General features: G+C 44.3%; 1 protein-coding gene across 4 annotated transcripts in view; it reads right to left on the reverse strand.

Moving 5' to 3' along the window:
* Positions 1 to 18,546, reverse strand: part of CREBBP (CREB binding lysine acetyltransferase) — a 126,556-nt gene that overhangs the window by 13,161 nt on the left and 94,849 nt on the right. For 3 of the 4 annotated variants that reach the window (XM_077906404.1, XM_077906403.1, XM_077906401.1), the window contains 7 exons: positions 15,948 to 16,066; positions 14,500 to 14,739; positions 13,994 to 14,082; positions 8,669 to 8,779; positions 7,201 to 7,257; positions 4,157 to 4,234; positions 3,796 to 3,863 (listed from right to left, as the gene is read on the reverse strand). In XM_077906404.1, coding sequence (XP_077762530.1) covers positions 3,796 to 3,863; positions 4,157 to 4,234; positions 7,201 to 7,257; positions 8,669 to 8,779; positions 13,994 to 14,082; positions 14,500 to 14,739; positions 15,948 to 16,066 — 762 coding nt within the window. The remainder of the gene's footprint in view (positions 1 to 3,795; positions 3,864 to 4,156; positions 4,235 to 7,200; positions 7,258 to 8,668; positions 8,780 to 13,993; positions 14,083 to 14,499; positions 14,740 to 15,947; positions 16,067 to 18,546) is intronic. The other variant, XM_077906402.1, reaches the window with a different exon arrangement.

The raw sequence follows: 18,546 nt of genomic DNA on the forward strand, positions 1-18,546 counted from the left end.
TTGAAATCCAGAAGGGACCTCGGTTGTCCTATGAGGTAAGTGTTTTGTAAGGGAAAGGTGGGCTCTGGAATCTCGGGCACCCCACACACTGATGATTGCTGTCATTTAAATGCCCTCATATTTCCACTGTTTTTTAGCTGCAAGGTCAGAAGAGCCACAAAGGCAGACAGAGGGCTGTCGGGTAAAGCGGATGGAGCCAGACACAGGGGCCATGCCGCGACCTGGCCCCAGGCGCCCCCATGTGGCTCCTTGGTGTCACAGCTGTGCTCACAGCCAGAATCCGTGCTGTGGAACTCTCCTTTCCTGCCCAGCTCAGAGGAGTGGGGGCAGGCAGCCTTGGGATCTCATCCCAGGCAAGAACTCATACAGCATCAGAACTCGCTTTAGCCCTGGATCCCCTCTCCCAAGGATCCCCCAAGTGTGGCCCCCCTGACAGGACTTGTCCAGCAAGCTACCCCAAGAGATAAAACATTGGCCACAGAATAAAAACTTCACACAAGGGAAAAAGACTAGAAGGAAAAGCTACAAAAGTTAACAGTGATTATTCACAGTTATGGGGTTTTAAAAGCATTTCCTTCTTTATATTTACTGACTTTTAAATACTACATGAATGAGAAATATTTTAAAAGAGCTATTTGGGATTTCCTTAGATTCCTTAACTGAAGTCAAGGAATACCTGGAAAATGTAGACTTTCTAAATTCTATTTTTCTGCAATTAACATACCAAGAGCAGAGTTTTTTGGTATGTTATACTTGCATACAAGGGACGTCAAAAGAAAACACTACTGTGAAAATGAAATAAACACCCCACAAGAAAATAAAAACTTGAAAAGCTATAAAAATGGGAAAAGTGGATTTATGATGGATTTCACACCTGGATGAAGGTGCATCCTCCACAGGGGCCCATGGGCCATCATGTCCATCTACCCCAGGAGCAGCCCCTGGAGGAGACCCTCACATTCTCACCCCTGTGGGTACCCCCACCTCCACCAATGCCATCGCTGAGCAAGTCTGGGTCTCCTCACAAGGTGGTTTCTGATCCCAAAAGGCAGGATCCAGCTAAGAAGGCCCACCCTGCCATGGTCTACCCTTTTTTTTGTCAACATAGGATCCTACACACTGATTTTCAAATAGAAAACAGAAGTATAAACCTTTAAAATTAGGTCTTTACTTTTTTCTTCAAATCACCTGAATTACTGTACCAAAAACAAAAACAAAAAAACAAAAAAACAAAAACCTTTAAATGAGACCACACGTGACAACCTTGTTTAGGCACTGAACCGAGCGATGTGAAGGGGCGGAAGGGACACCTGGGTGGCTCAGCAGTTGAGTGTCTGCCTTCAGCTCAGGGCGTGATCCCGGAGTTCCGGGATTTTGTCTGTCCTTGGGCTCCCTATGGGGAGCCTGCTTCTCCCTCTGCCTAGGTCTCTGCCTTTCTCTATGTCTCTCATGAATAAATAAATAAAAACTTTAAAAATACGGAAAGAGGAAGGAAGGAAAGAAGGAAGGAAGGAAGGGAGGGAAAGAAGGAGGGAAGGAGGGAGGGAAGGAAGGGAGGGCTGGAGAGGCCCCCCTCCCCGGGGCCCCCAGAAGAGCAGATGCTCAGAGATGCAAGAGTGCAGTTGATCCTGTGGCAAAGAGAATATGCTTGTGCGTAGACATCCCCGCAGAACGATTTCAAAGGGCATCATGCCCCTCATGTCTGTCGCACACAGCTCTGCCTTGTTCTGCTACACTTTCCAGTTTTCCAGAGTGGCCAGCTGCTGGCTCTCACATCCTGTGGCTCCTCCTTATGCGGCAGGGGCTGTCCTTATACACACCTTCACGTGCATATACAGACAATTCTGTGGGACACGTGCACAGAAGTGCAACTGTGAAGTCTTAAGACAAACTCTCTAGTTTGTGGTTCTCCTTCTATCCAAGCTTTCAACGTGTGTTTTCACCCACAGCACATGAGGGGGTCTTTTCTGCCCCTTTATGTGATCAAACCCTGCGGCCTTTTGCTTTCCAAGGGGCTGTCTGTCTCCAGGGAGGCTTCTCACAAGCCAACACGGGGACTCTGACTCTGAAGCCTCTCTCGTGGGCCAATGGACTGGGCCAGGTGCAGGGTGTCAGGCAGGGAGGGGCAGGGGTGGGGGAGACTGTCCTTTGCTGGCTCATCAGCAGTACAGGGCTTGTACAAATGCAAATGAGGTGGTCCGTCCTTTGTGGCCTACAGACTCTGACAAAGGCTGTGCCCACATGACCACACCAATGGTGACGGGTGGCTGGACATTCAAGGTTATCTTCTTCAGTGAGTCTTGTACATCTTCATCCCTAAGGCTCACATCGCAGGCCTGCTCTTGGGTTTTTCTGCCCCCATCCACCACCAGCTGCAACTGCTCTCCTACCTAGACCCACCTCTCCTAGCAACTGTGCCCTGGTCATGAAGCTCTGGCCCAGTAAAGTGCTTCTAGGTTGCTGACTGCTTTAGTGATCTCACCTGGGAGCTACTATGCCCCGCCAGAGGAACATCTGGCAATATGTGGAGACATTTCTGTGGTCACCACTCATGAGAGCAGGGGTAGTATTACTGGTTATTTAGTGGGTAGCAGCCAGAAATGCTCTTAAAATTCTACAAAGCATAGGACCATCCCTAAAACAAAGAATTATCTGGCCCTGAATGTCAATGGTGGCTCAGTTGAGAAACCGCGATCTGAAGAGAAGTATTACGATAGTTCGTGAGTTCATCAGCATTTCAAAAGGTTTTACAAGAGTGAGCTTAAATTATAGGATAACTGGATTTTGGTAACGAAAGTCTGGCCCTGAATTAGCAATAGCTTGGAAGCCCAAAGTGGCTTCCTCCTTGCCTGCTCCCCTCCTTTCCTTGCCTGGTGTGGGAACTCTCTCTCCATCCCATCTCGCTTCTGCTCCCTGCTCCTCACATGGCCTGGTTCCTGCTGGGGACACTTAGAACAGTGAGCTAGTCAACTGTCCTGCTAGCGAGGGTGAGAGCTACAGAAAGCACTGGGCAAGTGAGTTGTAAAGGCTCCACTGTAGGAGGCGCTCTTACTTGGGGTTGCTGTGAACTCAGCCAAGGATAGCTCAGGGACGTCATGCTGCAGAAGGTGGTCCCCTAGTCCCTGAGAACCAAGTTGACAAAGATCATATATTGTACGCATCTGAAAAGAATGCTATCTCTAAAAGAGTCAAGACTACTGAGGATGTGTTACCTGATGTAGCAACAGGCTGCTCTCTACTTGGAACGGACACCAACCAGCAGCCCTAAATGCAGCAGCAACACTCACATGTCCTCGGGCAGACCAGGCTCTGCAGCCCCGGCTGGTGGTGGCCAACTCCCAGCAGGCTGAGGGCCACGCCAGGTGATGGGCAAGCAGCTGCCACACATGTGCACAGGGCTGAACATGCTGGTCAAACAGGATTTCAGAGTGGGGTCTGTGTATTTCTATGTGTGTGTTGGGAGTGTGTGTGTGTCTTTTTTCTGAGCTATTTGAAAAAGATCTGCTGACAAATTTTCTCTCTCAGAATTTACAAAGTTTAACGATGTATCTGAGATTTCTAAACTTTCATCTAAAACATTAACTGATCATAAAGCTAGTTTTCATATAAAGATCAACCCCAATGATTCCACTGGCAAGACTAGACAAGTCCACAGTACTCAAAAATGAACTCACAGTACAGAGCCTCAGGCAAGTGAGCCCCACGGCCGCATGCTGAGAGGAGCACAAGGAAGACCAGGAAGGGGACAGGCCCCTCACATGCACACAGGGAGACAGAAGCCCTTCCACAACTTACTCTTAGCACTGAACTTGTTTTCTTTCCGAGTTCTGCCAGTTTTCTTCAAACAGTTGTCACACACAAAGCTGCAAAAAAAGAATGGGTGCGATCAGATTGTGTAAAATAGTCTGTGTTGCCAAACCAGTGACACGCAGCTCTGAAGCGCTTCACTAGCATCATTCTTTGCAAGTGAAGGGGCAGCCTGCTTGGAGTCTATGATCCCCAAAGCAGGCAAATACTGAGGATGTAAGTAAACAGAGACCCGCTGCCACCTGGCTTCCCTACAGAGCCCTTGCTGACAGCAGGCCCCTCCCTCCACTCCAGGCAGAAATGCTTTCCCTTCCCCAAGATCACAGGAAATCACCAGGAAATTACTCACCCTGAAGGCCAAATGATGTCATAGTGTAGCACACAAATCTGATGCATCTTCCGGCCGCACTCCTTGCAATCGACAAAACTGGAAGACAAAGAGAGTGCGCTCTAACGCACACAGAAGCACACGAGGGGGTCATCTGTAGGAGCTTGTATACTGTGTTCACACCTCGGCCTCTGGATCACTTCCTGTATCTGTGGCGTTAATGCCACATTGGTTTATTCAGCCGCATTTTACCTTATTTTTTCTTCTGAAATAAGCTCTACACCCAACAAGGGGCTTGAATGACTCTGAGATCAAGTCGTGTGCTCTACTGACTGAGTCAGCCAGGCATCCCTTCTTCTACCGGGTCTTTTTTTTTTTTTCTACCGGGTCTTAAAAACACATCAGTATGACACTTTCTGTGAGAAAGCAGACATCCTCCATTTCTCTGTACAAATGCCTATCCCTTGTTTCTCCCAATCTCCTTTACAACCAAAAATGAAACTTCAAAAAATTGCTATGTTAGAAGTATTATTTTACAGGCCAGTATTTCTGATGCTACTACACGTTTTTTAAGGCCAGTGTTTGCTCCAGGTGACTGCACATGCCTAAACTGCCTCAAATAACAGAATAATGCTTCCAGGTGCCAGAAACACTTGCTTGTAAGCCTAGGCACAGGAAGCACCTGTTCTGAGTCAGTTACAAAGGTGGGAAGCATCAAGCTGACCGGTAAATGCGGGTCTTTATTCATGTAAACATCTAGTGGAGAGCAGGGTGTGCAGTGCAGCTCGCCCTCCGTCGCAGCCTGCACTATGTCTCACTTGGGCCTTGTCACCTCTCCCAGGAACCTTAGTTGCCAACATGCATGTATGTCAAAACCTATTTTTTTCAATCACCACCTTAACCAGCACCACAACTTACGTGCCTCACAGAAGGCTTAAGGGACCAGAAAGTAGCATACTTCCCCCAAACTCTGCTGAGTTCTGGCTCTTCCTATCAGCCCCAGTGCTGAGCCCAGTCACCTGACGTACACTCTCGCCACCGCCCTGAGTCCTGTGCCCCCATCTTTCCATTGCCCCTGCTGACAAGCCCTCAACCATAGATCCAGCCAACTCCTGTCCCCCTTCTCTACTATTCCTGTTTGATCAGCAGGGAGAAAGGACACATATGTGCACAACTGTGTACAACAGCAGCACTGCTGCCTAATTCACAGTCCTGCTAGCACTCTCCAGCAGTCCCGTACTGCTGCCCGCTCCCACACCCGCCCCACATGGTGGCTACTCTGCTCGGGACCTTGCTCCTTCCTCTAGTGCTGCTTCACCTCCAACCAGCTCCTCCTCTGAAACCTCAGCAACGGAGCCCATTCTCTGTGTTAGGAATTTAAAGGGTCAGCAGGCAACACCTCCTCCTGTTTCTGTGCCCCCCTCCCATAGATACTCTCAATTCTTTCCTATGTCGAGGAAAAGAACTATCAAAAAAAAAAAAAAAAAGTTCTAGACTAGACTCTATCAATTTTGAATTTCAAACTCTGCTCCCCAAACTTTTATTAACCAAGTGCCCAGCTACCACCCTCATGTCCCCTGTTCTTGCAGGAGTATCTCAGTGGCCACCCAGGTCAGCTCTTTCCTCACCCCACAGTGCAGCTTCCTGTACCAAGAGGCCCTTCTCTATTTAGGTCAAGCTTCTACTTCCTGCTTGAGTTGTTGCTCTGGGTCTCCTAACTAGCTTCCCTACTAGGAATCAAAGATGTTTCTTTGCCTGATAAATCCACCCCAGAGATCTAGGATGATCTTTCCATAACAGAAACCAATGAAGTCCTTCAATACCTCCCCAGACACATAGGAGGAAATCTACATGGCAAAGAGCAGCTTGCATGGCCCTTCCCCCAGGACCCTCTGCTTGCTCATCCCCTGGGGCCCCACCCACGGTCCATGCCCACCAAGCACTCGGGCTGACAGTCCCAACTCCTGCTGCCAGGTGAGTGTCCCCTTCTGCAGGATGCCCCTTGGCACAGGCCAGAGCCCCCCATCTCTGGAACACCTTGCTATGTGTGCTATGATCCATCCATCTCTCCTACTAGAAGACAAATAGAGCCCCCTCATTCATCTGCGTATTCCCTGCTGTGGGCACCTAGTATTTCAACGTACTCTATTTTGAAATTAAAAGGTGAACATAAACTATAATGAAACTGAAAAACTGTGTAGGGGGTATATAATGCAAACAGGGACATGGGACAATCAGGAGAGACAACCCACTGGTCAGGAAAGATGTATGTACCAGGCACACTTTGCTAAGGCCAGAGCTCCCCTAACACCTGGGCACTGAGGCTGGGAAAATCTAAATGAGCTCAAAATGAGGTCCTGGTGGAAAGTCTGTGTCTTCCACTGCAGCATCTAGTCTCCCCAAAGCTGGGGTGCCAGGAGGGCGGGGGAAGGACCTGTTTCTCGGTACCCAAACATCCCATGGTGCTGGAGCCTGTGCTTACCACACCAAAGTGACAGAACACAATGGGCATCTACACACACTGGGGTGTTCTCAGGACTTGGCTTCGGGGCCTGGAGGGACCACCATATGGAGGGAGCTCTGAAACCTCTTTAGGGATGATCTACAAAGCAAACTGCAAACAGTGCATGCTCACTGCTTCCTGTTGTTTATTGTCATAGAATCATTCTCAAGAGGTTTTCTTTGTGAAATTTCCCTTTAAGTGAGATCAGCCCTCCTCCACCAAATAGTTCTACCTTTAATCTCTAAAGAGTCACACTAAATATTAAGCAGTTTCTCAATAACGATGATGACCAATTTATCAGAGAGGTTCTGACAGAACCAGAACATCCACCTAATCGTATCACTATTAAAATTCAGTAACCGGAAAGCATGCTATAGAGACATACATATCTTGAGTTAAAAAAGAACCCGTATCTGAAATAAGTTCATACAGGAAATCCCACCCAGGGCAACATATTTCCAAGGTTCCAAGAGTGCCTTTTCCTGCAGGCTTGTCATAAGGAGGGATTTTCTCCATCAGAAACTAAAATCCAAAAGTCAGAAAGAAATCTCTATCTACTCACGGTTCAGGATCTAAGGTATCATTTTTCTTCTTTTCAAATTGATCCTTTGAAATTGTCCTTGTTTAAAAAATAAAAAAGAAAAGAAAAAATGTTAATTAAATTTATTTGCTGAGTATAAACCACAGGGTCTGTGGGATATTATTTTGTAACTAGTTTTTCAAATAAAAAATAAGTAGTCAGCTGAAATCTCAAGTAGATATAATGATGGCATGAACATATAAAATTTATCTCTACAGGAAGCAGTACCATCTGTTTTTCTCTATCTGATTTGGAATATTTCCTCCCAACTATCACCAGCACTATGAGGTTTAATTAAGACTAGTCAAAATATGATGGCAAAATTGTGTTGAGATCCAAACCTACAAATTTTCAATCAAATCTGTATGGTGAATGGCTCTTGGATCTGACTGATAATTGGTAATACTGTCCTTTTGTTATGATAAAGTGTAAATGTGAATTATTTCTGATTCACAGAACTGAATAATCCAATGATCAATCACACAACTAGACCAAGGAATAAAGATTACAGGGATATAAAAGTAAATTGAGTATGTAGAATTTTAGTCATTTCATTTGTGTCAGGATCCTAAGCTTGTGCTGTGTTTGGAAAAGTAAACTCAGAGTGCAGAGTCCATGTTGTACACTTGGCTCCTGCTCTGGTGGGAAGTCTTCCCGCCTCGTGTGAAGGGACATTCACACCAGAAGGCTTCCCAGCATGGCAGGAAGCATGGCAGAGTCAGGAAAAAAGAGAACCATGAAATGCTGGCAGTCCTGGGTAGACAGAGTGGCTGGCCGGTTTTTGGTATCTCAAGCTTATAAATGAGTTGACCATTCAACTGGTGGATTTGCTTTTTCTGACTATCTGACCATTCAAAAGTGGATTCAGTGAAGGAATGAATGAACCAACTCGTCCTGTGCATGCTGCAATGAGTAAGCAAGAGCCACAGCTCCAGCAACAAAAGAGACAGATTTCCACTTTGGGAGCTCATGGTCTGTGTTCTAGGATAGGCTCTGGCGGCTTAAAGGACAGGGGTTTCAGTAGAAGATTGAATGAATGGTAAAGATGGGGTATGTATACAAGATTCATTTTTTTGCTACCATCAGTTCTGTCAAAAGGGTAAACTAGCTTCTGAAGTGTAACTGGAAATTACAGTTTCCCTAAATGGAGGAGGACCCACCAGGAAAAAGCAAGTGTTTTAAAGGAAGAGACAGAGTAAGGTCGAGAGAGACCAGTGAACTGTAGTGGGGGGTACAGCATCACGGCCTTAAGAGGAGGGAAGAATGTGGAGGTGGCCCTGGTGTTCAGCTAAACAGCTACATTCTGAAGTATGAATGTGGGTGTAGTGAGTATGAAAAAATGTGCTACACAAAAGTCAGAATGGTGGAGGTGCTTCCCTTCTAATCATGGGCAAGAGGAAAAAAACAATTAAGAGTCAACCCCCAGAAAAATGACAGGAATAGTACTTACGTCTGGGGCTGTGAAGGGTCGTCACCCAGGGTAACATTCTCCCCCTGGATCTCTGTGAAACACTTCTCACAGAAATGATACCTGTCAGCAAGAAGGCCATACTTGGGTGAACTGGTCCATCATAACACACAGCCACCCAAGCAACGAAGCCACCAATCAGAGCAGGGCAGATCACCACGACGAAGGGGGGGCGTTGTTGGTTGATTGATGGGTCAGTGAGGACAATGGAAGGAACAGGGGCAGGTGGGGTAGGGCAGGATTAGAGAACAGGGAAGGGAACAGATAGCACAGACATAGAGGTAAGACGCAAACACCGAGACAACACAGAGCAGAAAGCCAAGGCAAAGCTTGATTAGCATTCGGTCTCACTGCACACATCACAGGCCATCATCGCTAACAACGGCTGGGCTCGGGCCAGCTCCGAGATGCAAATGTTTTCAAGGAGTTGTTAATACTATAATCGCAAGGAGCCTCAATTTAGGAGTTTGACTTTTGTTATTAAAGAAAATCAAATATAACTCCAGGGTTTGCGATGGAAAAAATTTACTTTGAATAAAACCGTCTGACAAGGCCTTAAAAAGCAATTATTTTTCAAAACGGAAAATTTATGCTCGACAGCAATTCACAGATTTTATTTCCGGTATTAGGCCAGATCTTAAAGGTACTGAAAATGTTGAGATGTTGAGCACGCAGAACTGGTTTTAATTTTTTCCTGTTATTTTTCTCATGTTAATCACTTAGTTAATTGGGTTATAATACAAATGAAACCAAATCCATATTCTAGACAAACATTTAACAGAAATGCAGTCAGGGTCAAAGACTTTCCAGCCATTTATCAGTACGAATGTATAGAGAAAAAGAACTGTGATATATTGTATAAGCAATACAATATATGTAAATCCATGAACAATCTTAAAGACTTTCAAATTTCAATTCTAAGCTTTGGTTTAAACTTTTTGGTACTGGGACCAATCGTTCACCAATCTGAGATCCTCAGTGATTAACTGCTCTGACTTGGTGACAATCCAAGTTAAGCAAATTTAGAGAGCTGATGTTTTAAAGCACAATCTGCATTTGAGAAATTATCCATCACCCGAATTTCTTGAAAGATAATATGGAGCCTGGGCTCAAGCTATCAAATAAGAATAATTAAAAACTATTAAATGTTTGGAAAGGACACGCATGAGAAATCAACAAAAATGCAGGCTGATGCTGCATAAAACAAGATGGGCACACAGGAATACTGTAAAAATAAACAAGCCGAATGGAGGTGAATTATACAAGCGGAAAGGAGGAGTATAAGGTAGTGGCAGCAGCACAATCAAATGCGGTTTTAGTGCTCAAAACTACATCTACAAGATGCCACGAGGATTAGTGTTAAAGACACTGTGACAAGACTTGGAGCGCCACACCGCATGGACACGCGCAGGGGACGCGGCAGCTTGCAGGGTCACTCACGCACGCGCACACACGGCTGCAAAAGACAGAGGCTCAGGCCCCTGCCTGGTCGGCTATCTCCATCACTGCTAGGTCAGTCCCCCTCAAGTTCTAATCTAGCCTTATATAAACACACTGAGCATTTTGTCTGCTGTACTTCTCTGACTAAACACACAGAGGTGATTAAAAGCACAGAACTTTAAAGCATGCATCCATCTCAAAATGATCCAATCTTATAGTTTGTTGAGGAGGAACATGACAGATTCACTGTGGGTAGCCACTGGATTAATCAAAGTTTATCCCTGGAATCAGTTTATTTAGGACGATTCAATCAATGAATTCTACCAAGATAAAAAACTCTGACCAGGAACAAGCTGATAAACATTACTGTTTAAATATATCTGTATCTATATCTTCTTTTCCTGAATCAACTGGCTATTCACTATTTTGTAAATATTTGTTTGGAGCCTTGAAATCATGTGGTAAAAAGAATTTCCATGTGCAGGAGGGCGTGATCATCACTGGCATGAAAGAATTAAAGTACAGAAACTATAAACCAATAGAGGGGCGACTAGAGCAATATGCAAAAAAGATATCCCCCCTCACCACCAAGTGTTTCCCTTTTGAAAATAAAAATTGGACTTTGAGTGTTCCAATTATTTTATGGCCAAATGTATAGCCACTGCTGGCAAGCAAAAAGCTGAACTCATCTAGAAATGAAATCACCACGATAATTAAATGTGAGGCAAAATGGCTTTAAAATCCTGGACAATCTCTTAGCGTTTATTCAAGCAGGCCATCAAGTCTAGCAACATCCAGGAAACAAGAATCATAAGCCCACCACTTTCTAGTGGAGGATACTGGCCCAGAAAGAAGCACTGATGGCTCAAGGGCAGGCCCTGGAGAGGCAGCAGAAGCCTACGCTCTGCATGTAACCAGCTCTCATCTGCAAAGAACCCCGAGGTCAGAAAGTGGGAGGCAGAGAGAGAGTTAACATGGCTCTAGTGCCTGTCCCAAAGCAAGCCGACATGAGAGAATCGAGAAGGGGAGGGGAAGGCCCAAGCTTCCTTGCAGTGCCCAACTAAGAGGTGGTGCCAGTCTGGAGAAGGGGCACAGCCACCCACTAGTCAAATCTGCTGAAATAGCCCAGATGAGAATGCCAGACTGTCCCCACATTATTACCTAGTCCAAACTTTATTCACCCTAAAAATATGGAATGGTTTAGAAAGTCACTTTTCAATCTTAAGAGCCTTGCTGATATTATGCCTTGGGTGAAAGAAGCAATCTGATGAATATGGAATTGCAAAGGAGAAATACTTCACATAATCCGATGATGGTGTACATCTGGGTACCTAAGTTAGCACGATGTAACTGCATAGTTCAATCTGTAAGGGTAATTTAATATATGGAGTAAATTTTCAAATGCAGATTGTTTTAAGTACCATATCAGTATATACAAATAACTGGGATATCTAAAGATAGTATCTGGAAAATCTATATAACAGTTTCCCAACATGAGTTACTATCAAATTTTCAAAGCAAGGAAACAAGTGAAAATGTACTCATATGCTAGTTTATATATTAGTTTCACTTGTTTAAATGGCCTGTGGGATTTTCTATTGTTTGAAGTGCCCCAAAAGTTTAGGACCATAAGCACCAAAACAGTTATGCATGAGAACACCAGTGTTCCTAAATCAAAGATGCGAATAAAAGTGTAAGCAGTTAGGATGCTCGTTGTACTTAGGCCACTGCTTTCTTAGCATCACAGCACGTTAATCTCTCCAAGTATAGTATTCTAGGAAGCACGTACCTTGAAAGATTCAGCTAAGGGGCAGTATGCTTACATTTTTAAATATGTATCATTAATACAAAAGAATTCCTTTATTGATGTCTCTAATGTAAGAAAAATATATTACTTTTGTTCAGTAAGATAAAATTCTACACAAAATGACAACTGGACATCTCAAAACTTTCAAAACAATCTTTTGTTTGCACTCCAAGAATAACCTGTTAAGAGAGCAGTAGTGTACCCTGATCCTACTCAAGTCAACTGCTCCCCACTTAAAAACGGCCAAAAATCTGTGCAAATCAGCAAAGGCAGGGTCCCAACAGACCCAGGAACAGTGAGACTAACAGTCAGAAAAGGCCCCAAAACTTCAGAAATGCTGGCAAACAACCTGCTCTCTGTTCTTCCTTCTAGACCCAAACCATGCCAGGCATCCAGTAGCAAGGACATTTTTCAGGGAATAGTTAAGTGAAATCTGTTGTCTTGAAATTTCATGACTTCATTTTGCTTGGCACCTAACAGTTTCCAAAGTGAATTCCTGTTCGTTATTTCATGGAAAATGACAACTGAGGTTGTCAGGGAAGGAGTTATTGTGCCCGGATCAAGAACAAGAAGGTTAAACTCGATACCTTATGGGATGGGCTGAACGTCATGGGGAGGGGCTAGAGCCTCCAGAGCAGCACTTGTTATTGCAGGAGTGATTCTATCACAAAGGGATTGTGGTATCATCTTAAACTTTGTCTCTTCAAACACTCCTACTGATGGAAGGGGAAGCTAAGACAGGAACTTAATTCCAGGGGTTAACGTATTTTTAGGACAGGGGTACAGGCCACACTCTCATTCCCTAGAATGAGCAGCAGCATCTCACTCTGCCATGGTGCCAGGACACGTGGGCTGGGCAGGGTTAGAAATCTCTCCTTGAGACATTTTTAGGTCAACAGTTCTTTCTCCCTTTTTTTAAGTAGGATTTTGATGGGAGTTACTAATTATTGTTAGTAACGCTTTAAAAAAAATTCACGTTAAGTTCCAAATTATTCAGGCCTGTGAACAAATAACAAAAAGCCCTTTACTTATCTGTTCTTGAAACAGATTAAACAAGAACTTATTGTTCTTGAAATGTAAGGACAAATGTAATTACTATAAGCAAACAAGATCAAGTAATCAAACCCTAATGCGGACATTTAATACTTGAACGTGAAGATGAAGAACAGGCAGAAAGCAGCACCCTGATCACATACACGCCACTGCCTGTTCATGACACGGAAGCAAAGCAGCTGAACTTGACCAAGATTTACAACCTGTGCTTCCAGGCACGATGCCCTCACACTATGGCAACACAGAGCAGCCACTTGAGGCAACAAATACAACTAAATTTAATTTTCAAAACACCCTCTTTTAAAACTATGGAAGTCCTATTTGTGTGGCAAATTAGCAACAAAAGCATTTTCATTCTCTTCTGCTTAAAACAGGAGATTCAGCTATCTCCACATTGCAAGAGAATGGCAAATATTTCTTGAGGATGCCTCCCACTCACAAAACCCTGAAACTGCTATCCTAGAACAGGGGAGTTAATGTTGAACTCAACAACACTACATCTCATTCTGTGTTGTGGTATTAATTTTAAAAAAATTTAAGTCTAAAGCTTTTAGTACTTTTTAACATAAATTATCACTCATGCAAGTCTTTCCATCAGGCTGTCCAAGCCAAGTTATCTAGGCAAATACTTATACGTGAAATAGTAAAGTACAATGTAGCCACTTTATTAAGAGCTTCAAAAGGTAAGTCAACCTTTATTAGATTTGCTCTCACCTCCAGACTCTTTCCTATAATGGTTACATTTTAGAAAGACCACAGTTTAAGAACCAATGTTCCTGATTCAAGTAGGGCAGCGAGCAGTTTTGAGCTTCAATTTTTATACCATAAAAGCGTGCTCTAATTTGAAGAGACCATAGGCCTGAGCGACTATCCAGCACTGGAACTGTGGCCCACTTCAGTAAAACTTCAGAAAAGAAATCACATACCCAGGCTATAATCAGATGAACACACCTTTCCCTAAGACTGTCCTTTTGTCCCATAAGTGGAGACGGCGGCTCGGTGCTTACCTATTCTGATAGCTGTAGTAGGCAGCATCACGAGGAATTGTACACAGCTGCTTCCCGTAGCAGCACAAAGTCTGTGGGGAAAACTCATACTGCAAAACAAAGCAGAAAATACTAAAGATATATTCCCGTACTGTCACACAATGTTCTAGTTCACTAGAGAGTCAGATTTAGCCAAATATTTCTGTTAGTACACAGGATAGTTTTCTAACAATTTTCACAGCTATTTGAAGACATTTCTGGATTCAATGGGACAGAATCAGTTGCCGAGACATTTGTAAGAGATGCATAGACGGACGCCGGAACAGATGGAAAAGCATAGTCCAGCGTCTTCCTCAGTACCTCCAGCTCTGATTATCTGCCACACGGGTTCACACATACCAGACCCCACCTGGGTCCTTCCTGACTCACAGGTGTGACCACAAGATCACATGTGTCAGGTCATCCTAGCACCCTCTCTGCTGGATTAACCAGGGAAGTTCACGTTCCAGAAACCGTTCACACTGTACCTTGCGTCCGCAGCAATACCCAAGGGACTGCATGACGGGGTCGATTTCTTGCTCGAAGACCTCTGCAAGTTTGCTGCAGAACTTGTAGACCCGGGATGTCTTGCGGTTATAGAGCCAGGCATTGTTGAACATCAGCCAGACGTCGTCCACATACTGCCAGGGCTCCTGGTACTGCCCGGTGTCCAGCTTCCGCTTGATGGTGGAAAGGTCCATGGGATTCTTCACTATGTCAAAGTAATCCTTAAAGACAAAATAGTCTCAGTCTAGTGGATCCCCAACACCCAATGTCAGTCGTGTGTAGCAGGTTTTATCTGCAAAACCCACAAATAATCAGCACCAGAAAAACTTCTGCTTCTAACAGTAGTAAATGGGAACTGAAAAAAGCTTGGACTTCCCTGACTTTATTACCTAAAACTGTAATTAGTATGGTCAAGTGTGACCCAATTATTTCAAAGGCAAAATAATATTATATTAATATATTATCTAATAAAAGAATGGGTAAAAATGTTTTAATATAAAAAATTTAAAATACAGCTTTTAATCCACTGAATTAAAATATAAGCACGTTTATCAGATATGGTGTTTTTTTCTAGAGATTTATCCTTGGTCCTGGCAAACAAGATGAAATTCGAAGACAAACACAAAAACAGAAGCAAAAAGAGTGATACCGCTCAACAGAAACCTGTGGGGTCACTACGGCCCTTATAAGACTCCTCAGAGATCCCAGAATGTGAGGGCCACAGGCTTTTTTTTTTTTTTTTTTTTTTTAAAGACGTTATTTATTTATTCATGAGAGACACAGAGAGGGGCAAAGACAGGCAGAGGGAGAAGCAGGCTCCACGCAGGGAGCTCAATGTGGGACTTGATCCCAGGTCTCCAGGATCATGCCCTGGACCGAAGGCGGCGCTAAACCGCTGGGCCACCCGGGCTGCCCGGCCATGGGCTTTCTAACTAGTGTGCACCTGTTCTTCAAATGCAGCCCTTCAGACAAAAGCTCACACAAAGCTCAGATAGAAGAGCTCCAGAGGTAGTGCGACCCTGCCACAGATCCCGGCGTGGACAGAACACATGGGAAATGCATGTTCCATTCAGTGAGACAAAGGTGTTCTATTGCTTTGACAGAAAAGGTTTTTTTAAAATAAATTTATTTTTAAAGATTTTACTTATTTGAGAGAGACAGCAAGAGAAGAGTACAAGTAGGGGACGGGGAAAGGGAGAAGCAAGCTCCTTGCTGAGCAGGGAGGCCAACACAGGGCTCTATCCCAGGACTTTGGGATCATGACCCAAGCTGAAGGCAGCCACTTAACCTACTGAGCCACCTAGGTGCCCCCCAGAGAGGTTTTTTATAGGACAAAAATCCTCAAAACAAGAATATGTTACACAATTTTCAGAGGTAAAACATGGATACTCTGAGTATTGCTGGTAAGGCTTTTACTATATTAACTTACCGGAATTCCTAGGAGCTGGGGGTCTACAGGCTGCCGGAAAGGTAACGACTCTGGATCCTGTCGATATAGTGCTTCGAGGGTTGGCATCAAAGCCTGGCGTAACTCCTCCGGCTTAAAGACTACAGTTAGAAAACATCAAGGAGTGACACGATTTACAAGGCACCAAGACCCCCATCCCATCACATTTCACATGGAAGTCTGGGCTGCTTTTGAAAGGGTTCCGATCATCTCCACCCCCACAGCCCCCCAAGCCGTGCTCCCAAGGGCTCACGTTCACCATGGAGTCCACGGACGTTCTAAAGCTACAATCTGGGGGCTTCTGAAAACACTGTTTAACGTTACGGTTTTAAAACTCCATCTATGTCACAAGGCTTAATACCACACTGACAAGTTTGCTTCTTCAACAAAAGGGTTTCTGACACTAAAACTGTGTTGGAACAGAAAATGAAGCTAACTCCCAAATCTGCTTCCTTGATCCAATGGGTGGTAATAAAGCCATTTTGCTGGAAGGGCCTCTCTTTCTCTGATGACATTTTTTTGTCCTTGGGTGAAGTAAACTCAGACACCTGGGACAAATGGTTTTATATTACAACCTCACAAACAAATGTACAAAGTAACAGAGCTACAAACTCAAGCATTTTTCCCAAAAGTTCTGGATTGTTCCTACGTACATTTACCAATGCCCATTCACTCCACCACTTAGCCACTCCATTTCCTACTACACTTTCTGTTGTCACCAAAGGATAAACACTAGCTGTCAAATACTTTCAAGACTGTACATTCACACAAAACCCAGTAAGTTTTAATGACCAGGAAAAATGTGTTTAACAACCTATGAAGGCAAGAGGCAGGTTAGTCAGCAGTGCTTGTGTTATGCCACATCCCGCTTTAGAGCGGGGACCACTGGTGGCGTCGAGCATGGAAACTGCCCAATGCAGGCCTCCCCAGCAGGCACCCCACTCCGGGCGCCGGGGCTGGGCCTAGTGTGCAGACGTGCCCCACAGGAGCCTCCTGAAACACATACACAACCTGCTTTCTGTCAGCTCCTCCTCTTCTATTGTTTCTACAGAAACGGAATAGCATTTGTTTTTCTTTGAGTAACTCGTCATGAGAAAACAATTCTTCAGTTAACAGTTTTTTCTTTTTTCTTAGACCAGGGGTCTGGCCAGCCACCTGCCTTTAGTGCAGCTTATCAGCTAAGATTGGTTTCTATGGTTTTTCATGGTTAAGAAAAAAGGAAAATAGTAATACTTCATGACACATGAAATCAGATTTTAATCTCCAAAAATAAAGGTTTGTTAGAATGCAGTTATGCGCATTTGCTTCCATACTGTCTGTGGTGGCTTTCACACTAGGAGTAGCTGCCACAGGGACCTTCTGGAGCATGAAGCCTGAGGGGAACTATCTGGCTCCTCACAGTGTGTGCTGATCCTGCTGCAGGGTCATCATCTTCCAGGGGAAACCTCACACACGTCACTTTGGACAACTGCTCATTTACTCACTACATGTTTGTTGAAAATACCTATGCCAAGGAAAAAGCATCTTCAAACTCCTGTCTTTTGCCACCACCAGTCTGATGTAAAATCACTTCCTCAGTCACACCTGTCACATTTCAAGCGGTCAGGAGCTACACGTGGCTGGTGACAACCACAGAGAGCACAGACATGACATTCCTAGCAGGGCTCTGGGCCCTAAGGGTCTATGGAATCAACTCATTTCATAAAAATGTGTTACTCATGATCACTTCCATAACATAAAACGACTTCCATGTTAATACCAGGCTGCCATTTGCCTGTTGCACTGTGTTGATGTTGGCACAAGTGGGCCATTGGCGTAGCAGCACAACATAGGCAGCGGCACCAGACCCAAGTTAGTCATCATCGTGCTCTTTGCTGCTGCGGTGTGCACAGAGGGGAAACACGCCAGCTGTACCCAACAATGTCCTTCAAGTAGTAAGCGTCGTTACTGTTATGAATCTCAGCCCATGGCTACACGTCTTGATTTCATACAACCCAATGGGAAGCTGGCACCAAGCTATAGGCACGGACTGCCCTGAGAAAGTGCGTGCATGCGCAGAGTAGAAAGCAGAGCTAGTAGTTTCTCTGCACAGAGCATGGAAAACTGGGAAAAAGACTGTTAGACAAGCTATGGTTATTCAGACCTGGGTACGCGGCACAGTTTCCCAAACAGGAACAAAGTGGGCCAGTTACACCAAGGACAACTGATGGTATTTGTTGCCAATGATAACATTTGGACTCATGTCGAAATTAGAATCTGGAGAACTTGTATCTGTCACATGAATTTGACAGCCTCCCAAATTTCCAAGACATTTTTGAGGCAATTCCTAGTGATATTAATAAATGTGATTTAAAAAATATTGTATAGTGATGTATGGTGACATCTGGAAAATCTGCATAACTCAGCAAGCCAAATTCCAAGATGACCAAAGGACTACGTTATTAAAAAAAAAAAAAAAAAAAAAAAAAAATTCACGCAAGGGCAAAAGACTCATTCACAGCACGAAAACAGACTCTTGTCACTGGGCATAAAAATTCAGTGCTATATATCCAGACTTAACACTGCAACTAATCTTAACAAA

Source organism: Canis aureus, chromosome 8, assembly GCF_053574225.1.
Source record: "Canis aureus isolate CA01 chromosome 8, VMU_Caureus_v.1.0, whole genome shotgun sequence".
NCBI classification, from domain to species: Eukaryota; Metazoa; Chordata; class Mammalia; order Carnivora; family Canidae; genus Canis; species Canis aureus.